Here is an 18567-nt window from a genome sequence, read left to right as displayed (position 1 = left end):
AAACATAGAAATTTGGTATCTCCATAATCGGAGAATAAATATAACATGTTACTTTGGGTATATGGTGAATGCCAAAAAAATCTAAATCAATTACAGAATTGATGTTTTTTCCCCTCCACTAAAAAAGTTAATACCTTTTTATCAATAAAGCATAGCCACCCGCAAAAAATAAGCCCTTAAATGGCAACGTTAACGGAAAAACAAATATTTTATAGCTCACAAAAGTGTGCACATGATTCAGCTAAAAACACTAAATTCTGTAGGGCAAAACTGCTTAATGCATGATCCTCCTTCCCTTCTGCACCTCACTGTGCCGTCTACATGTGGGCTGTCTTTGTTCTCGGAAGAAGTTGCTTAACAAATTTTTTTTTTAAATCTTTTTTTGAATATGTACCATATATACTCATGTATTAATAATTTTACCACCAAAAACTGGGAAAACCTATTGACTCAAGTATAAGCCGAGGGTGGGAAATGCATTGGTCACAGCCTACACCCAGTATATAGCCAGCCTGTAGTATATAGCCAGCCATTCCCCCCCCCTGTAGTATATAGCCAGCCATTGCCCCCCCGTGTAGTATATAGCCAGCCATTCCGCCCCCCGTGTAGTATATAGCCAGCCATTCCCCCCGTGTAGTATATAGCCAGCCATTCCTCCCCCCCTGTAGTATATAGCCAGCCATTCCTCCCCCCCCCCTGTAGTATATAGCCAGCCATTCCCCCGCCCGTAGTATATAGCCAGCCATTTCCCCCCCCTGTAGTATATAGCCAGCCATTCCCCCGCCCGTAGTATATAGCCAGCCATTCCCCCCCCCCTGTAGTATATAGCCAGCCATTCCCCCCCCCCCCCCGCTGTAGTATATAGCCAGCCATTCCCCCCCCCCCCGCTGTAGTATATAGCCAGCCATTCCCCCCCCTGTAGTATATAGCCAGCCATTCCCCCCCCTGTAGTATATAGCCAGCCATTCCCCCCCCTGTAGTATATAGCCAGCCATTCCCCCCCCCCCGTAGTATATAGCCAGCCATTCCCCCCTCCTGTAGTATATAGCCAGCCATTCACCCCCCCCCCCCTGTAGTATATAGCCAGCCATTCCCCCCCCCCCCCGTAGTATTTAGCCAGCCATTCCCCCCCCCCCCCCTGTAGTATATAGCCAGCCAGATGTATGTTCATCCTGTGAGACTTTTGGGCTCCGAAATTGTCTCATTCTTGCACCTAACAAGTCCCAAAACAGAGCATGCTAGAGCCAAACTTACTTTACTTACTTTTAGTCTATTTTGGACTAAAAAGTTGCATACCACAAAAAGTTGCAAAAGTTACACTAAACAGGCAACTCATCACATGCATCACAAAGGAGAAACACTTAAAGGGAACCTGTCACCAGGAGACCCATTTTAAGCACTCCCCCAGTCCCCACAGAGCATAGTACATACACTGCCAAAGTATTTTTGTATAAGAAATAGGTTTTACAGAAAAAAAGATATGTTATATTGTACCTTTTATTAGCATCTGCTATGTGACTAGGAACTTGTCACCTGGGAGTGGCTGGAAAGGAGCAGTCCCCCTCCTTGGGAAACTGCTCCTCCATGTGTCCTTTTCAAATATATGAATAACTCCCCTCACTCGGGATTGGCTGTAGAGCAGGGGGCGTCGCTAAGCCAAGTGATGGGAAACTGCTCCTCCATGTGTCCTTTTCAAATATATGAAAACACCCAAGGGTGGGGGGAGGGCGATGGGACTGTTGCTTTCCAGCCACTCCCAGGGGACGAGTGCCTCGTCACACAGCACATGGTATTGAACGGCGCTATATAACATATCTTTTTTTCTGTAAAACCTATTTTTTTATACAAAAACACTTTGGCAGTGTATGTACTATGCTCTGTGGGGACTAGGGGAGTGCTGAAATGGGTCTCCTGGTGACAGGTTCCCTTTAAGATACATTGCAATGATTAAGTAGGCCAACTTCAGGAAACCTGAAAAAGGGGAAGCCGAAAAACTATGATACATGTGCCCGGATATGTTTCCAGCCAATAGCAGTCCAGGTTTCTTGAGCACATGAAAATGGTCCAGCCAGTAACAGTGGTGCTTAATGAGCTACTCTGTGGTCCAAACAATCTCCTGATGACCCGTTTGGGCTGCCGCTTCCAGCACTTTCTTACAGAAAGGTCACAACAAAAGTAGAGGGTGGGCAGTTCGTCAAGGTGACTTCTTCTCTAGAAGATCAAGACCTAAATAGTCACTTGTTTACATGGGGGTTAGAGGAACTAGACAGAAATTCTAGTTCCATTGGGTGAAACCTTACTCTTGTCCATTCCTGTGGACTGTGATAGCATTACTCTCATAAGGCTTTTCTGGGCAAGTTAAGTTCCTATGATAAACGCCTTGGAGTCAAAATTCAATGGATTTCATTGTTTAGTCACTGTAGCTTACACAGCGAAAAAAAAAAAAATTGTGCTCACATTTACTAGTTTCTTTACCCTCCAGAATGTATTGGCGAGGTCTTCTAGCTCATAGAATGGCTCCGGTATTCAATCCCCGGTGATAAGTGGTGACAGATCCTTTTTAATGGTGATGGGTTTGTTGCAATTTTATTTTCTCATTATCTCTTTATCCTTTCACATGAAACGCAGGCAGAAAAACATGCAGACCAGGGAGAGCAGACAGAAATGGAAGCGATTACTTTTTCCAAAGACACGGTCTTATCAGACATCCACCTCCACATCCAGCAGAAAAGGCAGCTCATGGTCAGACTGAATGCTGTCGGACAGCCAGGTAAAGGGTTTGATGAAGCTGTCGCATGTCTGGTTATCGCTATGTTATTGAAGTTATCTCATCTTCAGTACAGCCATCCAAGATCTGCACTGCTGAGGATTTACCTGGCGTATCTGATGTGTCTCCTTGATATAGAAACAATATGCACAATATGAAGAGTCCAATTTTTAAGATATTTGATTTGTCTAGTTGTACATTACTGATGCTGTTTGAATTGACTTTTACTATTGCTGCTTTAAATAATTTAACAAAATTGTTGTACCACTATTAATCTTCCTAATCCAGTATTTTGTTCAAGTAGTACATCAAATTAAATTGACAATAAATGACCATGTTTTTTTCTTTTTTGTTGATAAAGTGATTAACATCAGTTTCTCTTATATGTAATATGTCATAAATGCATTTAAAGCACACCTGTCACCAGGAATCTCATTTTTAGCTGGTGACATGTTCCAATAGCCTATGCTATGCTGATTTTAAAAATGCCTTTGTCAGCATTCTGAATCTGTTAAGTACTTTGTAATGGTTTACTTTACATTTACCTGGCAGCAGTGTGTGGCGATTCCCGGGATCCGCTGCAGCTGTGTGTCTAAGTCAGCTTTCTCCACAATGGGGGTCATTTACTAAGGGCCCGATTCGCGTTTTCCCGACGTGTTACACGAATATTTCCAATTTGCGCTGATTTTCCCTGTATTGCCCCGGGATTTTGGCGCACGCGATCGGATTGTGGCGCATCGGCGCCGGCATGCACGCAACGGAAATCGGGGGCGTGGCCGAACAAAAACCCGACGGATTCGGAAAAACCACCGCATTTAAAAAAAAAAAATTGTCGCAAAAATTTCACTCACCTTCATCCAGGATAGGCCGGTGTATTTCGAGGCATTCCAGCGGACTTCAGCGCAGCAGCGCCACCTGGTGGACGGTGGAGGAACTACCATCATAAATCCCGGTCTGACCCGAATCCAGCGCAGAGAACGCGCTGCTGGATCGCGAACGGACCGGGTAAGTAAATCTGCCCCAATGTTGTCGGCAAATTAAATACTACAGTACTTTATAAAACTTTCACATTACCTGGCTCCCTGCAAACATTGTGGAGGAGAGCTGACTTAGACACAAACACACAGCTGCAGCGGATCCCGGGAATCACCACACACTGCTGCCAGGTAATGTAAAATAAACCATCACAAAGTACTGAACAGAATCAGAATGCTGACAAAGGCATTTTTAAAATCATTATAGCATAGGCTATTGGAACCTGTTACCAGGTTAAAAATTACATTCCTGGTGACAGGTTAGCTTTAAGCCAACTCTCAGAGGTCGCACTAAAATTTTTCCAGAAGGGTAATGATACTCCTCTCACCATTACCAGCCCCAGACCCCCCCCACCCACTGAGCGGACCAGGGCTGACGCCAGCCCGACCCCCCCCCCCCCCCCACCCACAGAGCTTACCAGGGCTGACGCCAGCCCCAGACCCCTCCCACCCACAGAGCTTACCAGGGCTAACGCCAGCCCCAGACCCCCCCACCCACAGAGAGGACCAGGGCTAACGCCAGCCCCAGACCCCCCCCACCCACTGAGCGGACCAGGGCTGATGCCGGCCTCAGATGGTAGACTTTGATGGTAGATTTCCTTTAAATGGCCTAATGCAATATTTTATATTGAATTCTGTTATACAGAAAAAAATGTTTGTTTTTTTTTAAGTAAAGAAAGTAGCTCTCTCCAAGTGGTATGATGCATAGTCCGTGCAGATCTTTTTTTGAGTGCTTGTTGTTCAGAACAATTATGTGCCTACGAATAAGGGCGGCCAGTACTGTGCCTAGCACTTACACGGGAAGGCTTGTATTGTATGTAGAACATTTTGCCTGGTAATTGTCCTGGCAGCTACCTATTTCCATCTGGTTACAGAACACACATCTCTCATTACTGGCAGGTAGGAGTTGTGACCTGGAGAACTTGGTACAGTTAATTAATAGTAAGATGGTTTTGGTTATTCTACTTTGTTTTGTGCTGTTCTTTTTTCTTTTTTAGAGGGGTCCACATGTTTAGAGTTGAACTACATTAGATGGGGGCTAGTTTCCTACAAGTTCAGGACTATGAAGCTAGTTCTGATTTCACTTTTACGTCTCTATTCTAGACAAGGGATCCATACACAACTGATCTATTTCTGCTTCTTGTTCGCCTTGACCTTTAGTTTACGCACATCATCCACATAAACCGTTATACTGTTTATCCTTTTATTTATTTTTTGGTTAAATGAATCCACTACTGTACTAATCAGTGCTATACTGACACGCCATAGTAATCCCTGTTGCAGTTACAAATAGGTGATCCTGCCTTCTCTTACTCTTTAATGATGGAATATATCGCATGCATCTATCATCTGTGGGGTTTTCTGAAAAGCAATTCAACCAAATATCACATTATCAATCACATTGTGCTGTGTGGTTTATCTCTGCTGATCTATATATACGCTGCTTGAGGCAATATGACAATTTTCGTTTTAAGCCTATTAATGAAACTACACATTATGTTGTAAAAGTGCTATGTTTAAGTCAAAAACCAAATTTAAAAAATATTTTAACTGAAATAACTCAGATTTTATTCCATTTCCCAATTTCTCAAATAATTTAGTACCATAACCTGAAAGCTGGTTGGCATCTGTAGATGTGCAGATTAAATGGGTTTAGGAGCCATAATAGTGATTGTTTAATGCAGAAATCATAGTATCATAAACGTTTAGTGATTAAAGGTAACGGGTCGCCACATTTTCACAAATACAGCTATTGACAGGTTCCCATAGAGACCTATTAACTAACTGACACCCTTCTTTTTAGCTAAAAATGTTTTCCCTTACATCCACATAACTCAACTTTATCTTGCTTTACTTGGCATCATAAAGGGTGTGTCCTGGTTGACCGGCCCCTCCCATTTACTCCTGCCAATGTCCCATGCCTCTTCTCAGCATGTCATGTGACCAGGGTGATGTCATCTAAGATTTTCTACCCAGTTACATTTGCAACATTTGTATCTGATCACATGGAGGGGTGCTGTGATTTCATGTGATCAGATACATACCTGGGGTATATTTTGCAAATGTAACAGGTCCTTAGATGACATCACCCTGGTCACATGACTTGAATTGCCCAATGATGTAACAGAGCTCTTTCTCTCAATTGTTCACACAGCAGAATATCCTAACAGAGACCAGTCGATCAGAAACAAGGAGGCAGGGCAATGCAAGTAAAATTTACTATGCAGTACTCACTTAGTGTCATTGGACTCACATTGTTAAAAATTTTTTTTTTTTTTTTTTTTTTTTTTTTTTTTTTTTTTTTTTTAACTTTGCAGCCATGGAAAGGAAACATTTATGGATAAGGAAATGCTTTGTAATCATAGTTTAATGAAGCATTTATTTTGGGTGGGTTTATTGAAATGGCAGTTTTTTTTTATTTAAAAAGGAAAAAAAAGGATGTGTTTCAACATCAAATTGTTGCGTGAAGAGATATAGGAAGGCTGCAAGTAGAGACACCATGCAGCCTACCATGCAAGGGGAGAACCAGTGATACAAGTAAGATTCCTAAGGAAAGACATGATATCTACCTACATTACTCAGTAGATGGATACGGTATATGTTTACTTGCATCCAAGATTAAATACAAAGTATCTTGTTCTATCCCACTTTTCTAATTCCACTCCCAAAATCTGTGGTGAATCTGCATGTGATACTTGTGAATTCCTTGCTGATTTTGGCCGCATTTTGCAGCAGAAGAGAGAGCAGAAAATCCACTATGTACCCTGATTGTGTGCATATACCCTAAATGAGTCCTAACGGGAACTAGTACAAGCACGTGTTGCATGGTCATATTTACAGGGGCTGGAAAAACAAAAAGTTAGGGCTTGGGAGTGACTGCTCTACACCCAACAGAAAACTGAGAGGAGAGTTATGACGAGAATCACTTAAAGAGCATCTACCACCAGGATGAAAGACTGTATGCAAATTAACACCATTAACAATCCATTAACACCTATGGACGCTAGAGCCCCTCAGGCTCATTTGCTTACAGCCCTTTATTCTGGTGGTACATGCCCTTTTAAGTCTATTGAAAAGAGGCAAGGTGTTTCAACGCTGTATAAGCGTCTTCATCAGGCCAAAAGCAACTCAAACTCAGCCACAGATTTGCCAAAAGTTATCGACTCCACCGTAATCACCTACTGCAGTCCCCTGGCCTCTTAGTTGCTTTTGGCCTGATGAGGATGCCAATACGGCAATGAAATGCGTTCCCTCGTTTCAATAAACTAAAGTGATTCTCATCATCTCATCCTCGCTGTTTTCTCTTGGGTGTAGAGTGCGTCACCCCTTAGCCTTAACTTTTTGTTTTATCATCCCTTGTAGCCGCTCACTGGAATGCCTACAGACAAGTGCTTAACACAGCACCTCCCCCTCCCCCCTACACAACTTTCACACGACCAGTCGGTTACCACTGCACAGAACTTGGCTCCGTAGCTCGCAAACCTCTCTATCTAGAAGAAAGTTTTCTGGCACCACTTGCCTTCCTTTTCAAGTGGTCATATTTACATACTTATATATGAACCAACATTTTCCATGTTTTTATTTTTGTCTACAGTTTTCCAAACGCAATTTAAAATCCTTTGGGGGAAAAATGTATTAGAAGCTGCAAGTAACAGGGATGAGAAGATCGCTACTGATTGGGAATCAACACCAAGCGATGTTCAGGAATTAGAAGCTTTGCTTGATGATGATGGTGATCTGGAAGTCCAGAGACGACCACCAACTCCTTTCGATCGGCCTGAATCGCCAATTTCTACTCGGGATGTTGTGTGTCCAACTATTCTTACTATAGGGAATGAAGAATACTCCAGAGAAGAGGATTCTTGTAATGCTGAAGATGTGATTAAAATAGGTAAGGAGTGGATTGTAGACATGCATTTTATATATTACATAAAGTATATATACATGTACTTGTGCGCCTCTGATCTATTTGGTGTGTATTCACCTATTCAAGGGTTATGGCCCCCAGAAGTTAATATGTGAATAAGCATATTCTGGCCAAGGAGGTGGTGTCCTTTTTTGTTTTCTAGGCTTTATTCCCTGCTGTATTAAAACCATTGTCAAGTTGAGAAAACCTAAAGGGAATTTACTTTTGGGAATTATTTGAATGGGCACTATATATAAAGGTTACTGTGGCGTTCCCATCTAAAGTGTCTATGATACTTTGTCGTAAGTCAGGTGTCCTGAAGTCAGGGACTGTCTGTATTTAATATATCCTCTTAATATGGATTTGGAGATGGGAATTTTTTTTTTAATTTCTGTTTTATTAAATGGAACTGCAATAACAGTTTCTGTTTCGTGGAAGTGTACTAGCCCTCTTAATTTTGGGAGATCCTTCAAGCACTTGGGGATCATCCAAAGCAGAAAACCCCTGTAAAGAGGACCTTTCACCACCTCACACATGTGGAGATTAGCATAGCATTCTATAGCGGATGCTAGTTGGAGTGGGAGAGAAAAGCCATGCTGTCATTTAGTTTTGCATGATAAACTATTTTTTTTTTTGTCCGTGTTCGAAGACCCATCAGTGAAGCTGAGAGGGTATTTCTATTCTTTGCAGTTTTTAATATTGTCTTTTTTACTTTTTGTTCTTTCTAAGAGACGGGTTAACCAAAAACCGCAATTTTAAAAATGTTTTTTCATGTGGCTTACCATGTGGGTAAAATAATGGGATCATTTGGAACCTTTCTGAAAAGAAATACTATGATGGTAACAATATGGTCCGATATTTGGTCCACAGCTGTCCATCATAACCGCATGTACCATTTTACAGGGTGGCATTAAAGGGAGCCTGTCACCAGGGACTTCTCCCCCCTACCCCCATAAACCAGACACAGAACCCTTTAGATGTCTTTATACATGTTCCACTGATGCCTTTATCCATGGAATTAGAGCCACCATTCTTCTAAAAAGACTATTATTGATGTCTTCTGTTCTAGTCATGACTCTCTGAAGACAATTCCTGAGGGCAGCATGAGGTCGATTACTCTTCATATAGCCAGATCTCTTTCAGCCCCACCTTACTGAGGGAGTGGCTAATGATGTAGCAGTGCTGAGTCACACACAGCCCCTGTTCCAGCAAGGGATTGTATAAAATTTCCTACAGCCCCTGCAGGCAAAAGTAAAGGATACTGTATATGTCTGTCAGTCTGTAACCGGGAGCCCATTAATATAATATTAATATTGGACTCCTATCAGGTGAGTTGCATTTAATTTTACAACTGATTTTTTGGAACATTGCATCCATGCAATGAACCATGTAGGAATAAATGCTTTTTAATCATAGTTATTAATGAAGTATTCTTGGGCGGGTTAATTTGAATGACCGGTTCCTTTTTAAGCTTTAATAGTGCTTTCAGTGCAGCAGGCACTATTTGGGTTAAACAGCTAGGTTTGGTTGCTCAGAAGCTATGCTCAAATGAAAGCCATTACCTACATATATTTTGGGTAGTGCTTATTGAGTGAATTCTTTGATGTACCGTATTTTTTGGACTATAAGACGCACATTTTTTCCCCAGAAGATGGGGAAAAAACTGTGGTGCGTCTAATAGTCCAAATGTACTGAGTGCCGGCGTCACAGCCCTCCACTGCAGGAGAGAATGGAGGACGGCACATGGCAGTAAGCGCAGGGGCAGTGCTGAGCCCCATAAACCAGACACAGAACCCTTTAGATGTCTTTATACATGTTCCACTGATGCCTTTATCCATGGAATTAGAGCCACCATTCTTCTAAAAAGACTATTATTGATGTCTTCTGTTCTAGTCATGACTCTCTGAAGACAATTCCTGAGGGCAGCATGAGGTCGATTACTCTTCATATAGCCAGATCTCTTTCAGCCCCACCTTACTGAGGGAGTGGCTAATGATGTAGCAGTGCTGAGTCACACACAGCCCCTGTTCCAGCAAGGGATTGTATAAAATTTCCTACAGCCCCTGCAGGCAAAAGTAAAGGATACTGTATATGTCTGTCAGTCTGTAACCGGGAGCCCATTAATATAATATTAATATTGGACTCCTATCAGGTGAGTTGCATTTAATTTTACAACTGATTTTTTGGAACATTGCATCCATGCAATGAACCATGTAGGAATAAATGCTTTTTAATCATAGTTATTAATGAAGTATTCTTGGGCGGGTTAATTTGAATGACCGGTTCCTTTTTAAGCTTTAATAGTGCTTTCAGTGCAGCAGGCACTATTTGGGTTAAACAGCTAGGTTTGGTTGCTCAGAAGCTATGCTCAAATGAAAGCCATTACCTACATATATTTTGGGTAGTGCTTATTGAGTGAATTCTTTGATGTACCGTATTTTTTGGACTATAAGACGCACATTTTTTCCCCAGAAGATGGGGAAAAAACTGTGGTGCGTCTAATAGTCCAAATGTACTGAGTGCCGGCGTCACAGCCCTCCACTGCAGGAGAGAATGGAGGACGGCACATGGCAGTAAGCGCAGGGGCAGTGCTGAGCTCGGCTCCACACACAGCTGCTGCCTCTTAGTTTCTGTGAGCAGCGGAGCTCGTGCAGGGCACACAGACTGTGACACCACTTCCAGGTTATCAGATGAAGGGAAGCAGAAGCCACGCCCCCTCAGCACGGAGCTCTCACTGTGACTGATACCGGGCAGGTCACTGTCTTCTACCAGAGTCCCAGCTGCTCTGCTGCAGGGGCATCAAATAACACTAAAGAGGGGACAGGACCTGTGACCAGTACTGGAGTCTCTGCTCCTGTGCCTGCTGTGCTCTTCTCACAGGTGTCTGAAACTGAACAATTCCCAAACAGTGCTTGTACAAAATCACAGGAGCTTACAGTCTGTCACCCTGTGTCCCCTCCTCATAGATTGTAAGCTCTTGTGTTCATTGTACAAGCATTGTCACCTCCTGTGTCTCCTCCTCCTCCTAGATTGTAAGCTCTTGTTACCATTGTACAAGCGCTGTCACCTCCTGTGTCCTCCTCCTAATAGAGTGTAAGCTCTTGGGCCATTGTACAAGCATTGTCACCTCCTGTCCTCCCCTCCTCATAGATTGTAAGCTCTTGTTACCATTGTACAAGCATTGTCACCTCCTGTGTCCTCCTCCTCATATAGTGTAAGCTCTTGTGGCCATTGTACAAGCATTGTCACCTCCTCTGTCCCCTCCTCCTCATAGATTGTAAGCTCTTGTGACCATTGTACAAGCACTGTCATCTCCTGTGTCCCCTCCTCATAGATTGTAAGCTCCTGTGACTATTGAACAAGCATTGTCATCTCCTGTGTCTCCTCCTCCTCATAGATTGTAAGCTCTTGTGACCATTGTACAAGCATTGTCACCGCCAGTGCCCTCTCCTTCTCATAGATTGCAAGCTCTTGTGACCATTGTACAAGCATTGTCACCGCCAGTGCCCCTCCTCCTCATAGATTGTAAGCTCTTGTGACCATTGTCACATATACAGCCCTGGCAACTCTTGAGACCCCCTGACTACGTGGCAGCATAAATCTATCTAAAGAGCCATAATTCCCATCACTAATTCTGCCCCCAACACTGGTTGGCTGAGCTTGGTGCTAGCCCATCAGTGTTGGGTCAAAGGAACCACAACCCCCCCCCCCCCCCCCCCCACCACCACCAAGTGTTCTGTGTAGTGCTGAATCTGACAGAACACTTGTAGTGTCGGCACGGGAGTCATCCTTCAGCATCAGGTAACAGTGTCCCATAAAATGTCCCCTAATAAAGTCTCCCCATTAATTCTCCCCGAACACAGTACACTATTAAAACTTCACCAAATGTCACACAATGGCCCCTAATAAAAGTATCCCATACACAGTCCCCTTAGTCTACATTCACATGAACGTGTGCCCGCCGTACGTAGCACGTTGGGCACACGTTGATGCCCGGGAGAGGAGGAGGGGGTGAGGGCTGCTCGCCCCTACCCCTTTCCAAAGAGAAACATGGTTGCACCGCCCCGTAAGGCGCTGCTACTTTACTGTTACTTTATTAAATATTTTAGCACACTATTTGGGGAAAAACACATTTTTTCTTATTTTTCCACCTCTAAAACCTAGGTGCGTCTTATGGTCCAGTGCGTCTTATAGTCCGAAAAATACTGCGATTTTCTCTATTTTAGTTTTTCTTTGGTAAATTTTGGACAAATAAAAAGAAAACTCTATCTCTCCCTAAATATATAATAAATATACACTCACCGGCCACTTTATTAGGTACACCTGTCCAACTGCTCGTTAACACTTAATTTCTAATCAGCCAATCACATGGCGGCAACTCAGTGCATTTAGGCATGCAGACATGGTCAAGACAATCTCCTGCAGTTCAAACCGAGCATCAGTATGGGAAAGAAAGGTGAATTGAGTGCCTTTGAACGTGGCATGGTTGTTGGTGCCAGAAGGGCTAGTCTGAGTATTTCAGAAACTGCTGATCTACTGGGATTTTCACGCACAACCATCTCTAGGGTTTACAGAGAATGGTCCGAAAAAGAAAAAACATCCATTGAGCGGCAGTTCTGTGGGCGGAAATGCCTTGTTGATGCCAGAGGTCAGAGGAGAATGGGCAGACTGGTTCGAGCTGATAGAAAGGCAACAGTGACTCAAATCGCCACCCGTTACAACCAAGGTAGGCAGAAGAGCATCTCTGAACGCACAGTACGTCGAACTTTGAGGGAGATGGGCTACAGCAGCAGAAGACCACACCGGGTGCCACTCCTTTCAGCTAAGAACAGGAAACTGAGGCTACAATTTGCACAAGCTCATCGAAATTGGACAGTAGAAGATTGGAAAAACGTTTCCTGGTCTGATGAGTCTCAATTTCTGCTGCGACATTCGGATGGTAGGGTCAGAATTTGGCGTCAACAACATGAAAGCATGGATCCATCCTGCCTTGTATCAACGGTTCAGGCTGGTGGTGGTGGTGTCATGGTGTGGGGAATATTTTCTTGGCACTCTTTGGGCCCCTTGGTACCAATTGAGCAACGTTGCAACGCCACAGCCTACCTGAGTATTGTTGCTGAGCATGTCCATCCCTTTATGACCACAATGTACCCAACATCTGATGGCTACTTTCAGCAGGATAATGCGCCATGGCATAAAGCTGGAATCATCTCAGACTGGTTTCTTGAACATGACAATGAGTTCACTGTACTCAAATGGCCTCCACAGTCACCAGATCTCAATCCAATAGAGCATCTTTGGGATGTGGTGGAACGGGAGATTCGCATCATGGATGTGCAGCCGACAAATCTGCGGCAACTGTGTGATGCCATCATGTCAATATGGACCAAAATCTCTGAGGAATGCTTCCAGCACCTTGTTGAATCTATGCCACGAAGAATTGAGGCAGTTCTGAAGGCAAAAGGGGGTCCAACCCATTACTAGCATGGTGTACTTAATAAAGTGGCCGGTGAGTGTATATATGCAGCTGCTTTGCTCTGGACATAGAACACAACATGATCTTGCGAGCAAGAGACGGAGTAGCAGTGAGGTAAGTATACATTTGTTAAAACCTCTATGCAATGAGCAAATTAATACTAATACTACCTTTGCAGAGAGCATTTTACAACTCAGTGCCCCCCCTCCAGGCAATAAGCATTATATCTCATTGGACCCCCACTTGCACAACAACCATTGTAGTATCTAGTATTAGCCCGTAAGCAACGAGCATGTAATTTTTTTTTTTTTTTTTTTTTTTCTTACAAGTCAGTTTTTGACGTTCTGCTGTATATAGCCATATGGCTGTTGTGAAGGGGTTAAATAAAATATAAGAAATAATAAAAAATTGGTGTTTACTACTTCACTACAGCAAATTGTAAGTGATCTGCACTTGTCGCGGGTGCACATCTGTCATCTCTTAGTGGACACACTCATCGTCATTTTTAGTATTCTTTCTTTCCTTACACTTTTTATTATCAATCTATTTTACCACTTAAAATAAGGGCTGTTTTGCAACAGTTTTTGCTGCTCATATTGTGCTGGACCCGTGTGTCAGGACCAGTTTTTGTTGCATAGAAACGGAAACTCTCTAATCGTCTTACACTCACGTCAGGTCTAACCAGAAGTAGTCCGGCTTTTAAAAGTGTGGAATGGATGCATGACACACATTCATACCGGAAGGGGTGGCTCGGCAACTGGGTTTGCGCCTTAATGGGAATGGCAACTATAGTTTTAAAAGCAGCTAACACCGCTCCCCCGATATCCCCGGAGATCCCCCATTATATGCTATATTAAAGTCATTGCTGTTTGTGTATCAACCTTGTTGACCATTTATTTGTAGCCCTAGTTTTTTCTACCTAATTAGTACTGTGACAATCTGTATATTCAATATTACTATTTGTGTGGAAACTATGTTCTTATCCCCTTTTTTTGGGGGGGGGGAGGGGTTAAATGTTTTTTATCTATCCTTTGTGTACTAATAAAATGTATTCATTATGTTTACACATCTGCTTTTACTTTACTTGTAATGTCCAAATCAAAAATTGGTATGTCCTTTGATTTGGCTTGAATTTTATTTTAGTAATGGTACTGTCAAATAGACCCTTACTAAAGGCAAAGATTATTGTTCTTCAGTAAAAGAGGATAAGACTAAGCCCCTTACCGTTACCCCCTTAGAGTCCTGTGCTGCACCATCTATAAAGCAGGCTGGTATTGTTGCCAGCCAAAAGGCCAAAAACTGCGGCATTTCTTAGTAATGTCCGGTTGCTGCTTTTTTGTATCTGGCTGTTTACATCGAGTGCAACCCTTTTTTCTATATATTTTTATAAAATTTATATATAAGTGATAGCCACCAATGTGATGGTCCCCACTCTTTTTCTATTAGTAGCCAAGTACAATAAAGATGCAGCCTGTAATTACTGGGGCTGGAGAAACCAAATCCAGGTCAACATCTGCAAAGAGTTCATATGTTCTTTCCGTGTTTGCGTTGGTCTACTCCGGGCCCTCCGGTTTTCTCCCACACTTCCAAAAATACTGATATGTAGATTGTGAGCCCCATGGGGACAAAGACTGATTTGACAAGCTCTGTGCAGCGCTGCAGAATACGTTGGTGCTTTATAAATAACGGAAATAAAGGAATTATTTTAATGGAAAATACTACCAGCCTGCAGCCAGCCTAGTACTTACTCAACTATAGACGGCTGGGAACCGGTACTCCCCCGGCACTCCTGGTGAGTACTGGGGTAATGGTAAAGCAGTTGGTGTTAACTTTTGTCAATGGCTAACACTGGGCTCTGTCCTTTGTAGTGGAAGCCGACTATTAGACAGCACCATTACTAAGGTAATATTCATGTTAAAAAAAAAAAACACACACATACTTTTTTTTTTTTTAATTCTATTTTTAAAAAAATCTTAAAACCGCTAGTCATTGAGGTAGTTTGCTGCAGCCCACCACATACAATACATGGTTATAAAACACAAAACAAAGTTAAAGGGTTCATGAAAACAAAACAAAAAAAAATTAAGTTCACCTGCTCACCTTCCGGTAACTCCCTGTATGGGACAACAGCACCAATACAGGGAGTAAGCATGGTAAGTGCCTAGGGCAGCACTAAACTCGAAACAACAATTATCTTTACTAGGCAACAAGCATGCGAACATAGCAATGGTTTCAAGGCATTCAGCATACTTCATACACAACAATCATGTTATGTATCGGTGACTCCAATACACAGAATTTCACATTAACCACAAGCAATAAATTATAGCAACTGTGCAAAAATCCTTCGGGTTGAGTCCATTCCCTATGACCTGCATCCTGCGTTCATGAGCTGTCTGTTGGGCCGAGCCCATTGACCTTGGGTCACAAGCTGTTCTTTTTGGCGGTTATGGGATTAATATTAGGCAAAGCCCCTTAGGCTATTTCCAAATAGCCAAACAATAGCCAGCCTGTCAAAGGTGTGAAGATACTGGTACCCCCAGGTCCAAGTGCAATCCAGGCAGAAAAGGTGAGTACCCAATGTGGATTTAATATACTCTTTATAGGTTTACTGTTTATTTCAATATTTCAACAGCTGAAAATGAGACTGCAATCAAAGTTTGGAACGTCGAATGATGTTAGCAATTGCCTTCTAACAAGTACTTTAAAAAAGGATACTGAAGTTGAAAATGAATCAGAAGAAGAGATAAGATTGGGAAATACCAGCTGGTGCTCATGTGGAAAATGTATCCACTTGCCAAACTCAATAGAATCAATCTGTTGTAGAGAAATATCTAATATTGAGCCCTATCTTGAAAGCATAACTTGTATTACTGCTCATGATTATTTTAAAGAATTCTGTCATGACAGAGATACTGTCCATGTCTCTACATGCACTACTGGACAAACTAGAAAACCTTCCCCTGACAAGGATTTGAACAGGTAAGTGATCTTCTCCATGTCTACCAATATATTAATATGTAGTCCTTATTGACTGTTGTTGAAATTGTTTTATTTACGGTCAATTTTATTTTGTAGGTTTCTTTGTAAAACAGCATATCCGTATTCGAGAAAAATTGCCAGATTCTGAACAAGATTATTTTGGGTTTTTAACGTTTGACAAAGAACCAGCAGAATATTTCACAATGGAATAATACTAAAAAAAAAACCTCAGCATCCTTTGTCATGTTACATTATTCTTTACATGTTGAGAGTCTAAATAATACCCAACTAAAATAAATTATTTATGTGTTCTTTATGTATTTTAATACATAATAACTAAAACAACCATAATACTGATAATAAATTCCATTGTACATAACAGTAAGGCCGAATTCACACAACCGTATGGGGAATGTATGTACGGCTGCAATGGGCGCATGGAGTAATACGGTGCCACACACATATGTTACCTTACCGCTCTGTACACGGGAAAAAGATAGGACATGTCCTGTGCGCCGTGCATCTTTATGGAGAGGGGAGGGGTGAACCCTCCTCACCATCAAGCCGAAGCATGCCCACCCAACTATGGCTCGGCGGGGGGGCCAACGTTTGTGTGTATCCAGCCTAAGGCTATATTCAAACTGCTGTATGCTGGACGTATATACGGCCGATATATATATATATATATATATATGGCAATGGGCGCATGGCGCCCTACAGAAGCAGTACGGTGCAGCACACGTGCAACACCATACCGCTCAGTACCCTGTGAAAAGAAAGGACAAATCCAATACAGGATTAGTTGACTGTAAACTATTAATTTGAAAAACATAATTAATAAAGATAAATGTTCTTATATGAGAACATGACCAATGACGAGCCACAATTTCATTCTTATTGAGTTTATTTTCTATGAATGATGGAAGGGTTTTGCACTCTACTATACCAAGCATGATTTGATATCTCCTTTGGCTATCTTCAAACAATCAACTCCAATATCTTCCACATGTTCAATGCTCATCTGCTTGCAGAAATGTTTCACTCTCCACCTTTTTTCCTTTAGGGACTATCAATTTAGTTTTTGTGGTCTCAACCAATGCTGTATTTTTCATCTCCACTTGAACAACTGCAAGCTGCTTTCTCACATTTTTATTATGGGCAAGAACAGCTATTTTTCCACAGGCTTCCATTCCATCCATACCAAAATGGACTTGTTTGCTACAGTAGTTTAGCACTATACTGTAGAAGGTACAGTGTGACAATTTCATACAAGATGTGGAATGTCAATGATCAGTTCTTTACAGTCTTTTCAATTCTCCAGTAAGCTGCACTCCCTTTCTTCAACCACCGTACAGCTCTTTTGTCTGATGCTGTTAATTCTTCATGGACACACTTTGTACAGTGTTCACCTTCTTCCCATGCATGGACATGGATGATATAATTAACCCCTTACTGACATGTGACGCAATAGTACGTCACGCGCCGAGTGCAGGTGCATGGAGTGGGCTCACGGGCTGAGTCATCTCCATAGCCAGTAAGTGTTTGCTGTAGTATGTGGGGAAATAAAGTATTTAGTCAGCCACCAACTGTGCAAGTTCCCCCACTTAAACAGAAAAGAGAGGCCTCTAATTGACATCATAGGTAGACCTCAACAAAAAAAAATTATTTGTAAATTATGGTGGGAAAAAAGGATTTGGTCATCTACAATCAAGGAATGATGCCATGTATGATGTTATTTCCTGTGGGTATGAAGACACACCCGGTTTGTATGTTTGAAAATGGCTCTGATGAGCTGAAATGTTGCACTTTTTATTGCTATGGGTGAATAAAAATCACTTTGAATTCACCGGAGTGCTGCCTCATTGTATGTTCTTTGGATATTGATTGTGTAAACCTGTGGATTGGGTTTGTTGTAGGCATGCAGCTTGATCCAATACGCTCACTGTGCTGCTCCACAATTGGACTATGTACAATCAAGGAAGATATCTGTCTCTCATAGACCTGTATCATCTTCTTTAAGATTTTCATCTGTCCTTCGGCATTAATGGCTCCTGTTTGAACTTGTTATCAGTATAAAAGACATCTGTCCACAACAGTCACTCTACAAACGCCACTATGGTGAAGACCAAATAGCTGTCAAAGGACACCAGAAGCAAAATTGTAGACCTACATTAGGCTGGGAAGACTGAATCTGCAATAGGCCAGCAGCTTGGTGTGAGAAATCAACTGTGGGAGCAATAATTAGGAAATATAAGACATACAAGACCACTGATAATCTTCATCTCGATCAATGACTCCATGCAAGATCTCACCCGTGGGGTCAAAATGATCACAAGAATGGCGAGCAAAAATTCCAGAACCACACGGGGGAACAAGTGAATGACCTGCAGAAAGTTGGAAA

General features: G+C 42.2%; 1 protein-coding gene across 1 annotated transcript in view; it reads left to right on the top strand.

The window, feature by feature from the left end:
* Nucleotides 1-18567, top strand: part of METTL22 (methyltransferase 22, Kin17 lysine) — a 151698-nt gene that overhangs the window by 11246 nt on the left and 121885 nt on the right. Inside the window, exons 2-3 of the mRNA XM_072120770.1 lie at nt 2629-2770; nt 7397-7693. Coding sequence (XP_071976871.1) covers nt 2629-2770; nt 7397-7693 — 439 coding nt within the window. The remainder of the gene's footprint in view (nt 1-2628; nt 2771-7396; nt 7694-18567) is intronic.

This window comes from Engystomops pustulosus, chromosome 8 (assembly GCF_040894005.1).
Source record: "Engystomops pustulosus chromosome 8, aEngPut4.maternal, whole genome shotgun sequence".
Taxonomy (NCBI): Eukaryota; Metazoa; Chordata; class Amphibia; order Anura; family Leptodactylidae; genus Engystomops; species Engystomops pustulosus.
The sequence above is the reverse complement of the archived record's forward strand: the minus strand, read 5'-3'. Positions and strand labels throughout refer to the sequence as shown.